The 15,402-nt window shown below is 52.3% G+C and overlaps 1 protein-coding gene across 2 annotated transcripts; it reads right to left on the bottom strand.

Annotated features, from left to right (window-relative positions):
- Positions 1-512: 512 nt before the first annotated feature.
- HEYL (hes related family bHLH transcription factor with YRPW motif like) lies at positions 513-15,370 on the bottom strand. 2 transcript variants are annotated; one of them, XM_001113370.5, is made up of 5 exons: positions 15,269-15,370; positions 8,244-8,310; positions 7,091-7,174; positions 5,819-5,900; positions 513-3,565 (listed from the first exon to the last, which is right to left on the bottom strand). In XM_001113370.5, the coding sequence occupies exons 1-5, from the start codon at positions 15,346-15,348 to the stop codon at positions 2,892-2,894; spliced, it is 987 nt and encodes a 328-aa protein (XP_001113370.2). In that variant the 5' UTR covers positions 15,349-15,370; the 3' UTR covers positions 513-2,891. The 2 variants fall into 2 exon arrangements, with proteins under 2 accessions (XP_001113370.2, XP_077818610.1); XM_077962484.1 differs by lacking the exon at positions 15,269-15,370 and adding an exon at positions 8,511-8,858.
- Positions 15,371-15,402: the final 32 nt, after the last annotated feature.

Here is a 15,402-nt window from a genome sequence, read left to right as displayed (position 1 = left end):
AGAACAGAGGCCTTGTCATAGATGAACTCAAGTACAGTGTTTAAGGAAGGCCTCTTGGAGGAGGCAACTCTGAAGCTAAGGCCTGAGGGTCTGAAGAACTCAGCCATGCACAGGGTAGGGGAAGACCATTCTTGGCAAAGGGAACAGCATATGCAAAGTGCTGGAGGTGGGAACGAGGCTGGAATGTCGAGGAAATGAAGGAAGGCCAGGTGGCAGAAGCTCAGGTAGCAAGTCTGGGACTGGCAAGAAATGAGGCTGGAAGTGAGGTTGGGACCAAAACAGGAAGACCTTTAGAATAACAGGGTAACAGAGTGAGGTTTTCAAACAAGAGATGATATGATATGACCTGCAGCTTTCAAGTTCTCTCTGGTGCTACTGAGAACTGACTGACAAAGCAAGAGGGAAGACCTTTTTGATCTGGGGGAGTTGATGTGGCCTGGCCAGGCTGGCTGTGGATGCAGACAGAAGTAGACGGACTCCAGAGATAGTTTAGAGGTAGAATCTACTGGAAGTTTCCAGAAGCACTAAAAAAAGCTTTATTGGATGTCCGCAATAACCGCTGCAACGGGGTAGGAGTTGGAGACCCCAGGAAGGCTTGGGGATAGAAACAGAAGATGCAAGTCCTTGACCACGGAACCAGATCACACAGTCACCCTTCCTTCCACAATATCCCAGGGACAATGAAAGCAAGTTCAGCCAAGATGCTGAAAGTGCTGGGTCATTCCCACCTCATTTCAGTGGCATCACAGATTCTCTGGAGTTGCATACATGCAACGTGGAAATGTGTTTCCCACAGCCCCACTAGGGATGCTCAGGCTAGGAAGTTGCCAAACTGCAAGACTACATCACTGACCTGGTATCCCAGGAGCAGCAGCAGCAGCAGGAGGAGGAGGAGGAGGAGGAAGAGGAAGAGGAGGAGGAGTTGTCCTTGTTCCTGTCCTGAGTGGGCCCCTTCATGATAAAGGGGAAACTGGCCTTTGCCTTCTGTTACCTCCTCTGTCTGTCCCCACTCCTGGGAGCATGTGTGAGTCCTGTCTTCCTTCTACCTCAGTCTCCCCTCTGCCTCCCTCAGGAGCACTCCCTGCCAATGACCCACTCTCTAAAATGATCCCCCCTCTCCTTGCTACTACACATCTCAGATGGGTCCAGGAGGACAGCAGTCTGATGGAACTAGCTCACACTAAAAATGAAAGAGGTGCTTTCCTCTGTATCCCTCCTTGAGGATTTTGTCTTTTCAAAATAGCTTTCTGGGACACTCAAATGATCTCCTCCCTCTTATCCACCTCTTTGAAAGGGCTCTTTTCCCCAGGGTTTCTGCAACTCACTTTTCAGTCCATGGAGTCTCCTCAATGCAGCCTCTGGGGAGGGTGGTTCCATCAAAGGGAGGAGGTGGGAGAATCTTCCCAGGGGTGACAACTGAAGTATCTAACCAGTGTGGAATGAGCACCAGTGAATTGCTGGCTCTGGGACTCCACAGCCTTGGATCTGCCAGGCAGTAACCAGATTGTAGGAGTCCTGGGGGAAGTGCCAGGCAGTCGGGGGGCACTTGGAGTCACTTGGGGGAGTAGATATTTACCAGTGAGTACAAAAGGGTTTCTGCATTTTATCAACTGGTGTGGCAACACTGGTCCCACTGGGTGTCAGTCCAGTCTCCACTGTTCTGCTGGGAACGATCGCTGGACCATTTGTTTCCTCTATTAGAAAAAGTGGCCTGGGGTGGAGCTGAGGAATGAAATGGCCTCTGAGCAGAGCCAGCTCTGTGGAGTCCTGGTGAACAGGATCTCAGGCCCTCGACCCGTTGCATGACCTTGAAGGGCCGAGGTGCCTCGAATCATCTTTTCTCTTGCCCCTCCTCACAGTTATTTTTGTCCAGCCTGACAGCCCTTGGCTGTTCCAGCAGTCTGGGCTCTGTGAGCCGGATGCAAACCAGGCAGCACAGACGTCTGGTGCTGAATCCCAAGAGGTTCCTCTCTGCACACCATTGCATGGGGCCACGGCCCCTCTGCACTGTGTGCACCCAATGGGGAGGGACCACACGCCTGGAGGATGGTGACTGTAAGACGTGGGGGGCTGGGCTCTCCATTGCTCAACCCTGGCTCCTGTCTGGGAGAGCTGTCCAAGGCCTGGTGTGAGGACACCCTGTCACAGAGTTTTGCTGCTGCCTAGAAACCTCCCAGCTGGGTTTATCAGGCCAGCTGTGTGCAGGGACCTGTTAGCCAGTGAGAGGATGGGTGTCTGCCGCTGGGAGGAGGGTAGGAGCAGGCTCTGCTGGGCCCCCAGTCTCCAGGCCTTGGCTGTGGTGGAGAAAGGGTCTGTCCTGTGGTTCAGTGTGATGGTGTGGCCCAAGGACAGGTGGGCAGGGGCAGACAGGGTTCCCAGGAGACCTCTTTGTGGTCCCTGCTCAGTTACTATCTCCAGGAAGCGAGGCAGACACTATGTTCCAGCCTCTTGGCGTGGGAAGGCTGCAGCCAGTCAGTCATTGCTCCTGACTGGGGTCTGACCGCTCCAAGGAACAGCCTGCCTTGGGTCCTGGTGCCCTTCGGGTTAAAGCTTTTTCCCAGACCCAAGGTTCATGCCTCCTGCTGGTGTGCAGAGGGCAGGAGAGGGGTCTGGGCGCAGCTCTGAGGGTCACTCCCAGGACTCATCTGTGCAGGTGAGGAATGGAACCAAGCCTCTGAGACCAGAACAGCTCCAGGAGAGCTGGGTGGATAAGCTTGGATAACAGCGAGGAGGAGAGATGGGCTGGAGGAGGAGGGGGCCTCTGATGGCTGGAGAATGTGCCTTCACATATGAGCCAGTCCAGGAAGCAAAGCAGAAAAGGCAGTGCCCTTTTTTGGGCTCCTGGTAAAAGAACCTTCCTTATTCCTGGGGCAGGGTGATGAAGGGGCAGCTCAGAAAGCCCCGATTTCAGTGATTTCAGAGACCCAGGAGTGGTACAGCATGGCTCCCCCTGGCCTCCCAGCTGGCCCTGGGGAGGATGAGTTGGGGGCGGGAACAGCCACATAAGCAGCGGACCCTATAGGACCAGGGGGTGTGGGGGAGGAAGATCGCAGGAGGGGAGTGATGTGGCTGTTCCTGGCAGCCCTGCTGCTGGGGGCTACAGGCACAGGGGTCGCTGGCCTCTCTAGGGGGCGGGCCCTCCGGGTGGAAGATGCCCCTCGACTGGGCAGCACATTCCTCCGGGCTGGCAGGATGATGCCTGTGGCTCTGCGAATGGGAGCGGTTCGGAGGGCTGGGATGGGGTAAGCAGGAGAGGAGGTGTTGGGCAGGACAGGGCCGGGCACTCTTCCCAGGACGGCGAGCTGGTTGCTCAGGGCTGGCAGCCCCGGGCAGCTATGGAAGAAAGACCAGGGCCAGGCAGCGAAGGCCAGGGGGCCAGCGTGTGTGGGCGAAGGCTCCATCTCGGCTGCGTAGCTGTTGAGGTGGGAGAGAAGGCGAATCCGAACGGGGTCTGCACGGCTGCTGGGCCCTTCAAGGACCCCCAGGTACCTGATGACCTCGGTGAGGCACTCCCGAAAACCAATGCTCCGGAAGTCAACTGCCAGGGCTCGGGCATCAAAGAATCCTGCAAAGGGAGGCGTGATGAAGGTCATGCCAGGTGTGGGGAGAAGCAAGGGGCCTCCGTCTGTCTGTCTGAGTTCTGGACCTGCCTCCTCCACTCACTCCCTGGGCAGCCTTGGCCATGTCACCCTGACTCTCTAAGCCGGTCTCCCCATCTGCAGAGTGAGAACAAAAATCCCTGCCTGGGGTGGAGGGTGGAGGGTTATAATGATCAAATGAATTCACTAAACTATGAAGCATTATAAAATGTAAAATATTGCTTGCATCACAATTCATGATTAATGCAAAGAAAAAACTTTGTGGCCAAGATAACTTCATTGAAGTAAATACTTGACAGATATGAAAGGTTGTGCACTTGAAGGTATAGAACAACCCTGCCTGCTGAGAGGGGCAGATGCCCAGGAAGGGAGGTGGCAGCAGCAGCCATCAGAGTGAGGAGGCCCCTTGGAGAAGGCAGCATAGTGTAGCAGTGAAGTGTGAGGTCGTCAGAGGCCAGGAGAGCTGGGTTCAAATCCTGGGTCAGCTACTTAACTAGCTGCCTCATTGTGGACAAGTCTCTATCTCTCTGTGCCTCAATTTCCTTAGCTGTAAAATGGGGATATAGCAGTGCCTACTGTATAGAGTTGTGAGGGTGAAATTAAAATAGTGCACAGAAAATGCTGAATAAATGAAAAATTAGCTATCACTTATATTACTGGCTTGACCCTGTTGGCATCTGAGTTTGTCCCTTGGCTCAAAAGGCAATCTGGAAATCAAGACCCCACTGTGACCCTCAGCTGCTCGGCCAGGGACCCTCTCTTTGATGGATAACCACGTAAACTTCCTGCACAAGTATTCACATCCTCACTGCCTCTCCATACCTGTTCCTCTCTTGACCACCTTCTGGGCAAAGACAGAACAACCCCAGTCAGCACTGGTCTCATGACGATGGCAGCAAATATCTGGTCCTTGGTTCATGGCCCCCACAGAGGAACAGCTCAGCTGGAGACTATGTTTGGAGCCAGGTCAACTTGTGGGCAAGAACCAACTCTACTCTACACTTAGCCATGTAAGTTCAAGCAAATCCCTCACCTTTCTGTGTTTGCTGTTCTTTTTTTAGTTTTATTATTTATTTATTTTTTATTTTTTTGAGACAGAGTCTTGCTGTTGCCCAGGCTGGAGTTCAGTGGCACGATCTTGGCTCACTGCAAGCTCCGCCTCTTGGGTTCACGCCATTCTCCTGCCTCAGCCTCACGAGTAGCTGGGACTACGGGTGCCCGCCACTATGCCTGGTTAATTTTTTGTATTTTTTAGTAGAGATGGGGTTTCACCGTGTTAGCCAGGATGGCCTCGATCTCCTAACCTCCTAATCTGCCCGCCCTGGCCTCCCAAAGTGCTGGGATTACAGGCGTGAGCCACCATGCCCGGCCTTTTAAAAATTTTTTTTGAGATGGAGTCTTGCTCTGTCCCCCAGGCTGGAGTGCAGTGGCCGGATCTCGGCTCACTGCAAGCTCCGCCTCCCGGGTTCACGCCATTCTCCTGCCTCAGCCTCACGAGTAGCTGGGACTACAGGCGCCCGCCACCACGCCCAGCTAATTTTTTGTATTTTTAGTAGAGACGGGGTTTCACCATGTTAGTCAGGATGGTCTCGATCTCCTGACCTCATGATCCGCCTGCCTTGGCCTCCCAAAGTGCTGGGATTACAAGCATGAGCCACCATGCCCGGCCTGGGAGTGTCTTTAAAGCCACTGTTCCATTACTTTGTTGTAACTGATGGGCTTAAAATAACAAAATGAGTTAATTTGTGTCCTGCTACAATCCTGAGATTTGTGGTGAGCATGATATGTCACCCCAGCACCGCCAAGGACCCCACAACAGCCCAGAAGGCTAGACCAGTGGGTAGGATACCACGCTTCTCCCTGGGCTCAGGGGGTCAGATTGGGATCCCAGTGAGAATTAGCTCATTCAGGCAAATCCTTAATGAGGTCCTGGGTTGGGGAAGGGTGGGACCCACAGGAACAGTCTGTTACAGAAGAAAGCACCTCCCAGGTCTAAGACTGGAGGGAGCTGAATTGAGGAAAAGGTTGCGCCAAATGGAGACCCTGGAAGTGGAGAGGGAGATGCTGAAAGGAGAGAGAGAAGCTTTGCAAATGTTCCCTCCATTGACCTAGCTCCTCAGAGTGGGCAGCGTATGGACTTGCTCACCAACGTATCCCCAGGGCCGAGCCTCAAAATATTTGTTGTATGAATGACGCCTGAAAGAGAAGAGCATGGGTACCTGTCCCGCCAGTGGCATGGAGCATTTTCAAGTGATCCACCGTCATCTGTAAGACCTCGGCTTTCTCCAGCTTGGAAGAGCCCTGCGGGTACAGAAGACACAAGGGTGGAGCCTCCAGCTGACCATGTCGCTGTGCGGCGTCATCAGCACTCAATGTCTTGATTTTCTCACCTTCCTCACACTCCACTGCTGCCTGCAACTGGGCTTCTGCTTTGGCCAAATTCTCCAAATCTAGAACATTCTTTTCAGTTCTCCTCTCAGACCACCTGTCCACTGTACGGCTGCCGATCATCTTTCCTGAAACCACTCCTCCATTGACTTGCACGACAGCACTGTTTCTGGGCTCTCCTTTCACCATGCCTTTTGATCTGCCATCTCTTAGCACAGTAGTGTCCCTTCTGTGTTACTTCGCATTCTGCTGCCCTGCAGAGGGGCTTGTCACCTCCATGGCTTTAACCGCCATCCTCAGAATGAATGCCTCTTAAACCAGCTCTTCCGGGAATCCAACTTCAGACTCAATGTGCCCAAGATCTAGCTCATCATCTTATCCCCAGACTACTTCTCTTCCTGTTTTACTCTCTTGGGAAATGCTTCCTAAGCCTCCCAGGTGAAGCCTGAAGATCAGACGCTCCATGGGAGTCCCTTGAGGGCAGATACTAGGTCTAGTTCACGGCTGGTCCTGTGACGGTTTTAGTGAACATCTGTGGGATGACTGACTTGTTCTCACCAGCATAAGGGAAGGCAGAGGACCTGTGACCTATGCCTTGGTGCATAGGGTGAGAATCTCCTAGGCTGAGCCCACTGTCTGATTCCCCACTGTAGCTCCCCCACCTTAACATGCTCGATGGCAGAGTGCTCACTCCCTGAGCAGCCTGTTCCACTTTCGAATCATTCTGGAAATGTCTGTAGTGCGGACGGATGGGGGCTTGAGAATCACATAGTCCTGTGCCCTGCTCTTTACTAGCTGTGTGATCTGGTATAAGTTACTTCACCCCTCTGTGCTTCAGTTTCCTTACCTGTGCCATGGGCATAATAATCCCTACCTTTCGGGATCATTCTGAGGAGTCAATTCAATGGGATGATGGACATAAAGCCACCTGAGACACCTAAATATAAATTTCCATTCCTCTTACCCTGGCCAGTGACAGATATTGGTAAATGAACACAGCATCTCAGGCAGCTGCTACCAATCAATGAGAGATGCCACGCGAAACGAACCTTATCTGCCACCCACACAGTGTTTCCTCTAGCACAATCAGCAGTGTCACATACCTGTTTCTCAAAGGCAGTGGGGACCAAGCGTCGCAATTCAGACAGGCTACTGTTAATGCGGTCTCGACGCCGTTTCTCTATGATCTAAACAATCATGACAAGAAGTTACTCACAGGTGCGTCATCAGTTTCCAAAGTGCCTTGATGGACATCAACTCATATTTACCCACACAGTGTTTTTGTGAGGGAGATCAATCTAGTCTTACTTTATGGTGGAGAAAACCAAGGCCCAGAGAAGGACAGTGATTTGCTTAAGGTCACACAGCAAGAAAGTGCAGAGCTGGGAGGACAACTCAGACCTCTTGTCTTGGTCTATAGGGGTGATATTCAAGATGTTTAACCGCTGGTACAGCAGGGCACAGCCAATCAGAATGAGGACACCAGCCACGGTGCAGGAGCAGGCCCTGGAGGCCCCCACTGGGCCAGGAGGGAGACCCTGTCAGCTGTGAGGTCATGAGATGGTGTGGAGAGTCCCACGTGTTGCTCTCTCTAGCTGTAGAGCCCTTGCACTCACATACCCTCATTCTTCCCTCACGATAATGGTAGCAGAACACTGGGAGCAGGACAGATTTGACCTCATTTTACAGATAAGGAAAATGAAGGCTGGAAGGAAGTGGTTTGCCTAAGGGCTTACAGTCAGTGAGTGTCAGGCTGCTCTCTGCCAGACCCCAAGTGTCTGGACTCCCAGTGCGGAAGCACAGCTGCATCCTGGGAGGAAAGTGGGGCTGAACAGGACGGACAGATGACAGCAGCAAGTGGGGATCCTTCTGTCCCCTCCCCCACCCTGGCACACTGAGGGGGATGAAAATTCTGGACTCAGAGACGAGACAGAAGATAGGATGGGGGGCAGGCTGGAACAACAATCATAATGGCCTATTGTGTGTCTGCTATTGTTACATTAATGCACTTAATCTGCAAAGCAGCCCTTTGAGGTGGGCCCTGTCATTATTCCAGTTACACAAAGGAGCAAATCAGGCTCAGAGAGGTTAAGAAGCTTGCCGGGAATCACCCTGATAGCTAGTGCCAGAGTAAGGATTTGAACCCAGGCAGTTAGCTTCATGGTGAAGTTTCTGCCCAAGGTTCTCCCCGCCAGACTGCAGGGGATTCATGGCAACCCTTTGTTGGGCAACTCAGAGGCTGAGACGGACACTCACCCCTCTGCGTTTCTTCCTGGCTTGCATCTGCGAAGGGCTGGGGGTGGACAGCGGCCTGGCCATCTGGCTGGAAAGGAAAAGAAAAGCTGATTTTTCAGGGCTGGGGGACCGTCTCCCTGGCCTGGGCCGACCTCGGGACAGGAGGAGCCGCAGGGCGGGCCTGGAAGGAGGAGTTTGCTCTCCCCTTCTTCCCGGGGACTCATTTCAACCCAGGTCAAGTCCTCTCAAGCACTCTGGGCCCACTTTGGGCTCTTGGTCTGGACCTACTCGGCCTCGCCCCTCGCCCCTCGCCCCTCGCCCCTGGCCCCTCGCAGCGGCCGTCGGGGAACCGCGCACCGCGGCGCGGTAGCTCCGGCTCCTGCAACCCGATCCCCGAGGGCGGGGCGGGCGAGGGCACTGGCCGGCGGCGGCGGGGCTGGGCCGGGCGGGTTGGGTTTCAGAGGGAGCCGCTGGGAACGAGCGTGGAAAGAGCAGATGCCGCTGCTTCCCACGGGCCGGGCGCGCCGGCCGCCCGCCCTCCGCCCCGCCTGCAGCTGCCGCCTCCTCCCACGCGGTGCGGCCGGGGGCGAAGGGGAGGCGGCATCTGGGTCACAGGCCCTTCTCGGATGCTCTGGGACACTGCCCTGGCCTCCCAGAAGGCCCCGTCCCCCCAGCCTCGGCCACTCCTCCCGCTCCGTGCCCGCCTTCTGCAGCCCCGGTTGAATGATGGATGTTTGCTCACACCCCAGGAGCTCCCATTACAGAGAAGAGGCTCAACCCTGGGGGGAGCTTTTCCTGCCCAGACTCTGACCAAAATAATCTTCAGCCCAACTGCTAACCCTTCTTAAGGTTTTCTGCTTCAGAAGTTCTCTTAGAATGGTGAGGATTCGCTGGGTCCACTGAGGCATCATTCATTTGGCCAACACTTCTAAGGCCTTATTCAGGCCTGGGTGGGTGGTGGTGCACTCAGCCAGACCCCAGCCCTCCCTCAGCTCAGCTCCAGTGGGCAGACACTGCACCAACAAACAACAAACAAGGTGACTCCCCTGCCATTTCGGAAGACATAACGCCACACATCTGAACAGGAACCTGCAAGCTGGACTTCACCCACACCTGCTCCTGCTGCCCCTGGGTTCCCCATCTCAGTGAAGGTACCCCGCTTCTGCAAGGTGGAAAGCTGATGCTGTCTTTGATTCCTCCTCCTCCTTGCCCCCACCTCATCAAAACCTGCCCACACTATGTCTAAAATATATCTCACGTCTGTCCTCTTCCTCTCCGCCACTTCTCTCAATGCTACGCCTCTATCATTGTTCATCTGGATGACTGCAAGAGCTTCTTGTTGGGTGCTTTTACAACCTCTTTGACTCTCTACAAGCCTATCTCCACACTGCAGGCAGAGTGATCATTTAAATCTGATCATATCACTCACTTAAAACTCCTCCGTGGCTCCCCAGTGTGTTTTTGTTTGTTTGTTTTGGTTTTTTTTTTTTTTTTTTGAGATTGTAGTCTCACTCTGTTGCCCAGGCTGGAGTGCACTGGCATGATCTCAGCTCACTGCAACCTCTGCCACCCAGTTCAAGTGATTCTCCTGCATCAGCCTCCGAAATAACTGGGATTACAGGCACCCACCACCATGTCTAGCTAATTTTTGCATTTTTAGTAGAGATGGGGTTTCACCATGTTGGCCAGGATGGTTTTGAACTCCTGACCTCAGGTGATCTGCCCGCCTCGGCCTCCTAAAGTGCTGGGATTATAGGCATGAGCCACCATGCCTGGCCCCAATGTTTTTTAAGATCAAGGCCACCATCTTTCAGGTGGTCCAACTGGCCCCTGTCAACCCCTCCAGACTCAACCCTCTTCCTCTGTATGCTCCAGCCTATGAATGCACTAACTCCTTCTGCAGTTGCACATACTGTCCCCTAGCCTAGGTCCACCATCTCTGGTCCACCCATCACCCCAAGCCCCAGTCCCTTTGCCCCGTAACTTCTATAATCCATCAGATCTCAACTCAGATGGCACCTCCCTGGGGAGCCTTTTCTAACATTCCTCCTCCTACTAGTATCCCCTGCTCAATACTCTCCTAGCACCCTGCTTTCACAGCATTTATGCCAATTTGTTGTTTTATATGGTTATTTGATTGATGTCTATCTCTCCAACAAATCCGTAAGCTCCATGAGGCCATGAGCCATGTCTGTTACATTCACTATTGCAGCTTTGAATACAGCAGAACTCATGGTAGAGCTTTCTTCTCTCACCCATGTATTTGGCATCACTGGGGAACAGAGACTTAAGCACCATAAAATCTACGGCCTAGGACTTTGTGGAATGGGGGCATAAATGACTTACCAGAAAGGTCCCAGCCCATGTGACTACCTTTTTGGCATTTGAATTTGGATCATTTTCATCAACTGCTCAGAGAAGGTTGCAGAAGAGACCAGATAGCATTTGTCAAATCCTACTGCTATGTCCCTGGCTTTGTCCAGACACATCTGGAAAAGGATATCTCCCACCCAAACATCTGGACAAGCAGACCTGGTAAGAAGTTTGTAATAGCTCCTAGGAGGGAGGGCCCAGCAAGCTAGGTCCAGGCTCAGATGGCCAGATCCTGAGATCTATGGGGCAGCTTGTTTACAAAGCCTCACTGGTTCACTGGGGACAAGCCCCAGGAGCCAAGACACACTAAGAAACATGACCTTTGTTCCCCCCAGCTTGATAAAGCGTCTCTTCGGGTATTGGGTTAGCCTCGCGCACGTCACTGCCTCTCAGCCTGATCCCTCCGCTGGGACCATCTGTTGGAGGCTGACGCACCCTTTTCAGGGCAAAGCAGTGCTGCCATCCCTTTTTCCAATCTCCTGGTCAGCTTCTCCCTGTTGTATTATTCCCCCCTTCTTCTCCCCCCATATCTCAGAGGCAAACCTCACATTACAGTTTTCTTGGCATCATTATGTGTCTTTCCCTCCTTTGAGCCTTACAAAAGCCCATCTTACGGATGAGAATGCTGAGCTTCAGGAAGCTAAAGCAGCTTGCCCAGCCTACCCAGCTGCTAAGGAGCAAAGCCAGCAGGGAATCCGCATCTTCTGGCTCCACTTCAGCATTGTTTCCCTTCTAATTCCTACTTCCTGTCTGTCTGAATAGCCTTCCAGACCCCTTATTTTTAAAGTTCCCAAGAGCCCAGCCAGAGCTCCCTTCCAGCCCATGATCTGGCCCTGACAGTGGGAGGAAGTGTGGGATTCTCTTGTCTGAGAATCTGAAAATGACAGAGATTTTCATGGACCCAGAGAAGATACGTTGACCATCAAGATCTGCTCCATAGGCCTCTAGTGGCTCCTGGCCAGAATTCTGGGGCAGTCTCTTATAGCACGGAAGCTTTCCAGGTGGTCCCGACCACCCTCAGTGCTGACTTCCCCTGGGAACTCCCCCGTGGAACCCTTGCAGATGACCCTAATCATTTTGTGTCAGCCAAAGGCAGAATCACCATGTCCCAAATGAAGGGATCTCAGAGAGAACTGAGTCCATTTGTAAAATGAGGAAACTCAGAGCGGAAGGGATCTTCCCCAGGTCACATAGCAAATTAGAAGAAAATCCAGAACTACAGTCAGTTCTAGTGTCTGGTGGCTTTTTTTTTTTTTCTTTTTTTGAGATGGAGTCTTACTCTGTCACCCAGGCTGGAGTGCAGTGGTGGGATCTCAGCTCACTGCAACCTCTGCCTTCCAGGTTCAAGTGATTCTCCTGTCTCAGCCTTCTGAGTAACTGGGACTACAGGCACATGCCGCCATGCCTGGCTAATTTTTTGTATTTTTAGTAGAGACGGGGTTTCACCATGTTAGCCAGGATGGTCTCCATCTCCTGACCTCGTGATCTGCCTATCTCGGCCTCCCAAAGTGCTGGGATTACAGGCATGAGCCCCTGCACCCAGTCTTAAGTGGCTTTTAATCTGGGGCTTTTGCCAGTGCACCCCATATATTCATCATCCCGTCATGTAGATCTTGGAGCCAGTACTTTTTGTTCTATACTGCACTTCCACATCTATTTGTCTAATTTATTGCACAATAGCCCTGTGAGTGAAGTATTATTTGGGTCACTTCACATTTAGGAAAAATAATCATTTTACAGGTGGAGTGACAGACACCGGAGTTAAGAATCACTCCAGTAAGTCCAGTCTTCAGACTTCTGGTCTTTTCATTAGACCATGCTGTCTCATAAATATGTTGCCCCCCCAACTGAATGGTGACCGCTTTGACAGCAACATTTACTGGAAGTTACTTTGTATCAAAGCAGGGAGTTATGTAACTTTATGTACATTACTTCATCAAACCTTATCCTGTGAGGCAGGAATGCTAATGCATTCCCATTTTGAAAGGGAGAAAACTGAGGTTCAGAAAGGTGTAAAAGTAACTGGCCAAAGTTAATGGTGGTAAGATTCAAACTCAGGTCTATCTGACTCCAAGGCCACCACCTTATATTGTTCAGGAAGAGGACCCTGATCCAGGGTCTGACATGTGGCAGGTGCTCATTAGACATTTGCAAAGGGAGAGGAGAGGCTGTCCTCTCAGTTTAGACTCATCCTGTGTCAGCGGGCCAGGTTCAGATGAGAGCTCTGTGGGTAAGTTTCACAGATGTGGCAGGACTGCCACCAGGCAGATGCCCACAGTGACGGTGGAACACCCACTGCTTTTTACTCTCATATTTCTGAGTGTGGGGGATTTGCGCCCTGCCCCTGACCCCGAGAGACTGGCTGCCTCTGTCCTGCAGCCCTTGTCAGTGTTTATCTGCTTTCTGTGTACATGAAGCTCTTCTTCCCTGAGAGTTCCCTGAGGGCAGAGGCTGAGCAGGATACATCTGGCCCCCCTATGCCCAGCCCGGGGTCTGGGCCACAGCAGGCATCGTTCAGTGCTCCCTGAATTGAAGCATTGATGTCTGCTGGCGGGGAGGGCCCTTTGGTGAGTGCTACAAAGAGGCGTCTATAAGTCAGCCTCTGCCAGATGTCCAACTGCTTTCTCTCCTCAGAGGGGTCTGCTCCTCTAAGGACAGTGTCTAAAAATGGGCTCTGTATATATAGGAAATGCTATATGTATAGGAAAAAAATGCCCAGTGATCCTTTTTGCCTCATGTGAGCAGCTGCCCAGATGCCACCATCTTCAAGAAGCCCTCCTTGCCATCTTTGGTTGAGAGTGACCTCTCCTTGCTTAAGTGCCCTCACAGCCCAGAGTCTGTCTCCTTTCCATCCTGTCCATGGTGTTTTTATGACCTGGCAGGTCACTGACTGGGCTGCAAACTCGTGGTGGACAGAAGCCAGCTCTGATCAGCCTAGTTCTCTGGCATCAATTTTGTGCCTCTAATCTATGAAGACCCAATGCCATTGAATTTGAGACCCCGCTCCAACACCACCACATGGTGCTGTGCCCTTTCCTGGCCCTTAACAGGCACGCTAAGATAACTGCTTCTCTAAATAGCAGTTTCTGTTAAACAATTAAGAAAGGCTGATATGTTGCATAGCAAATTGTATTATACACCCTAAAAACAAATGTACAGGATGCAAGAGGAATATCTGTTATGGCATTTTCCTGGGATTTGTGACTGAGGCAGGATCCCTGGATCTCAGAAAACTGGAGAGCACTAAAATTACAAAATGTCCTCCAAAATATCCCTAAGAATTCCTAAGAATTAACTGGGCCCGACACACTGGCTTACGTCTGTAATCCCAACACTTTGGGAGGCCAAGGCAGGAGGATCACTTAAGCCCGGGAGATCAAGGTTGCCATGAGCTATGATCATGCCACTGCACTCCAGCATGGGCAACAGAGTGAGACTGTGTCAAAAAAGAAAGAAAGAAAGAAAGAGAGAGAGAGGAAGGAAGAGAGGAAGGAAGGAAGGAAGGAAGGAAGGAAGGAAGGAAGGAAGAAAGGAAGGAAGGAAGGAAGGAAGGAAGGAAGGAAGGAAGGAAGGAAGGAAGGAAGGAAGGAAGGAAGGATTAACTGAATTCCCCTCCAATTCTGTTCGAGAGAGTCAAGTCTGGATGAGCCAAGAGAGATGAAGTATTCCTCTCTTTTCCACTGCTGTCTTTGTTTTACTGGTGGGGAAACAGACTCAGGACAGACTCTGTCAGGGAAACCAATGGCCCAAGACCACGTAGTGAGTTGGTGGCAGATTTGGGGCTGAGACCCAGGTCTTCAGACTCCCAATCAGCCCTGCAGCTCTTTCAGGGTGCTGGGAATCACATGGTGTGTGCCTAAGCATGTGCTGTGCTAAGCCCTTGACATACTTTACCTCATTTGGTTTTCCCAATACTTCTATGAATTTAGTTCTATTATTAATGCTTATTTAACAGATAAGTAAACTGAAGCTTAGACAGTTCACAGAACTGCGAGGTAGCAGAACTATACAAGTGCAATTTGTTCGACGGGTTTGAAGCAGGTCAGACTGTCTACCAGGAGCTGAAAGACACTGGCAGCAGGGGGGCACGATAGGAGGCACACTGGAAATGGAGTCTAGGCCCTTGCAAGTCGCTTATTATTTTCTTCAATACTAAGATCCTAAATCCAAAGTCCAGTTTGCTCAAAGGAGGACAAGTTTTCTTCTTCCTGAAATAATTTGTGGACTACATGAAAACTACATCAAAACTAGGATAAAATTGGGAAAGAATGGGGTTACTCTGCATCGTCAGCAGATTCCGGACAGGGGCTAGGGTACCATCAGTCTATGAGAGTTTTCTAGAATCTCCAGGGAAAACTCCTTGCCAGTGGCCTCCCCTAGGCCACTTCAACCGATAGATGATAACCCACTAGCCACCAGATCCCCCGAGCTGAACTCTACCTCCGTGCCAGCATCCCCAGCCCTGCACGATGGAGAGCGCACAGGATCCAGGCACTCATGCGTGTAAAGGCACAGCCCACCCACGCCCCACACGCCGACACCTGTGGCCCCGCGCTCACCCGCCTCTGCCCAGGCGGTGCTGGAGGGCTGGCCCGCCTGCTCCGCGAGCCCGTCGGACCGACCCCCACCTCGCTCGCCCTCCGCGTGCTCAGTCCCCGCATCCCGGCCCTTACCTCAGCTCGCCCTCTTGGCCCACGTCGATGGGTCCATCGGACTCGCCGTCGGAGCCCCTCGGCTCCTTGGGTCGCTTCATGGCGAACGCAGGCTCCCGGGTCTCAGCCCCGCGGCTAGGGCTCCCAGTCGGGAA

Source organism: Macaca mulatta, chromosome 1 (assembly GCF_049350105.2).
Source record: "Macaca mulatta isolate MMU2019108-1 chromosome 1, T2T-MMU8v2.0, whole genome shotgun sequence".
Classification (NCBI taxonomy): domain Eukaryota; kingdom Metazoa; phylum Chordata; class Mammalia; order Primates; family Cercopithecidae; genus Macaca; species Macaca mulatta.
The sequence above is the reverse complement of the archived record's forward strand: the minus strand, read 5'-3'. Positions and strand labels throughout refer to the sequence as shown.

Excerpts from the sequence above, each read along its gene's own strand:
- HEYL (XM_001113370.5), bottom strand. The coding sequence starts at position 15,348 with ATGAAGCGACCCAAGGAGCCGAGGGGCTCCGACGGCGAGTCCGATGGA. Across the intron at positions 7,175-8,243 it reads CCAGGAAGAAACGCAGAGGG|ATCATAGAGAAACGGCGTCG; the intron begins GTGAGTGTCCGT and ends ATGATTGTTTAG. Across the intron at positions 3,566-5,818 it reads CCATGCCACTGGCGGGACAG|GATTCTTTGATGCCCGAGCC; the intron begins GTACCCATGCTC and ends CTCCCTTTGCAG.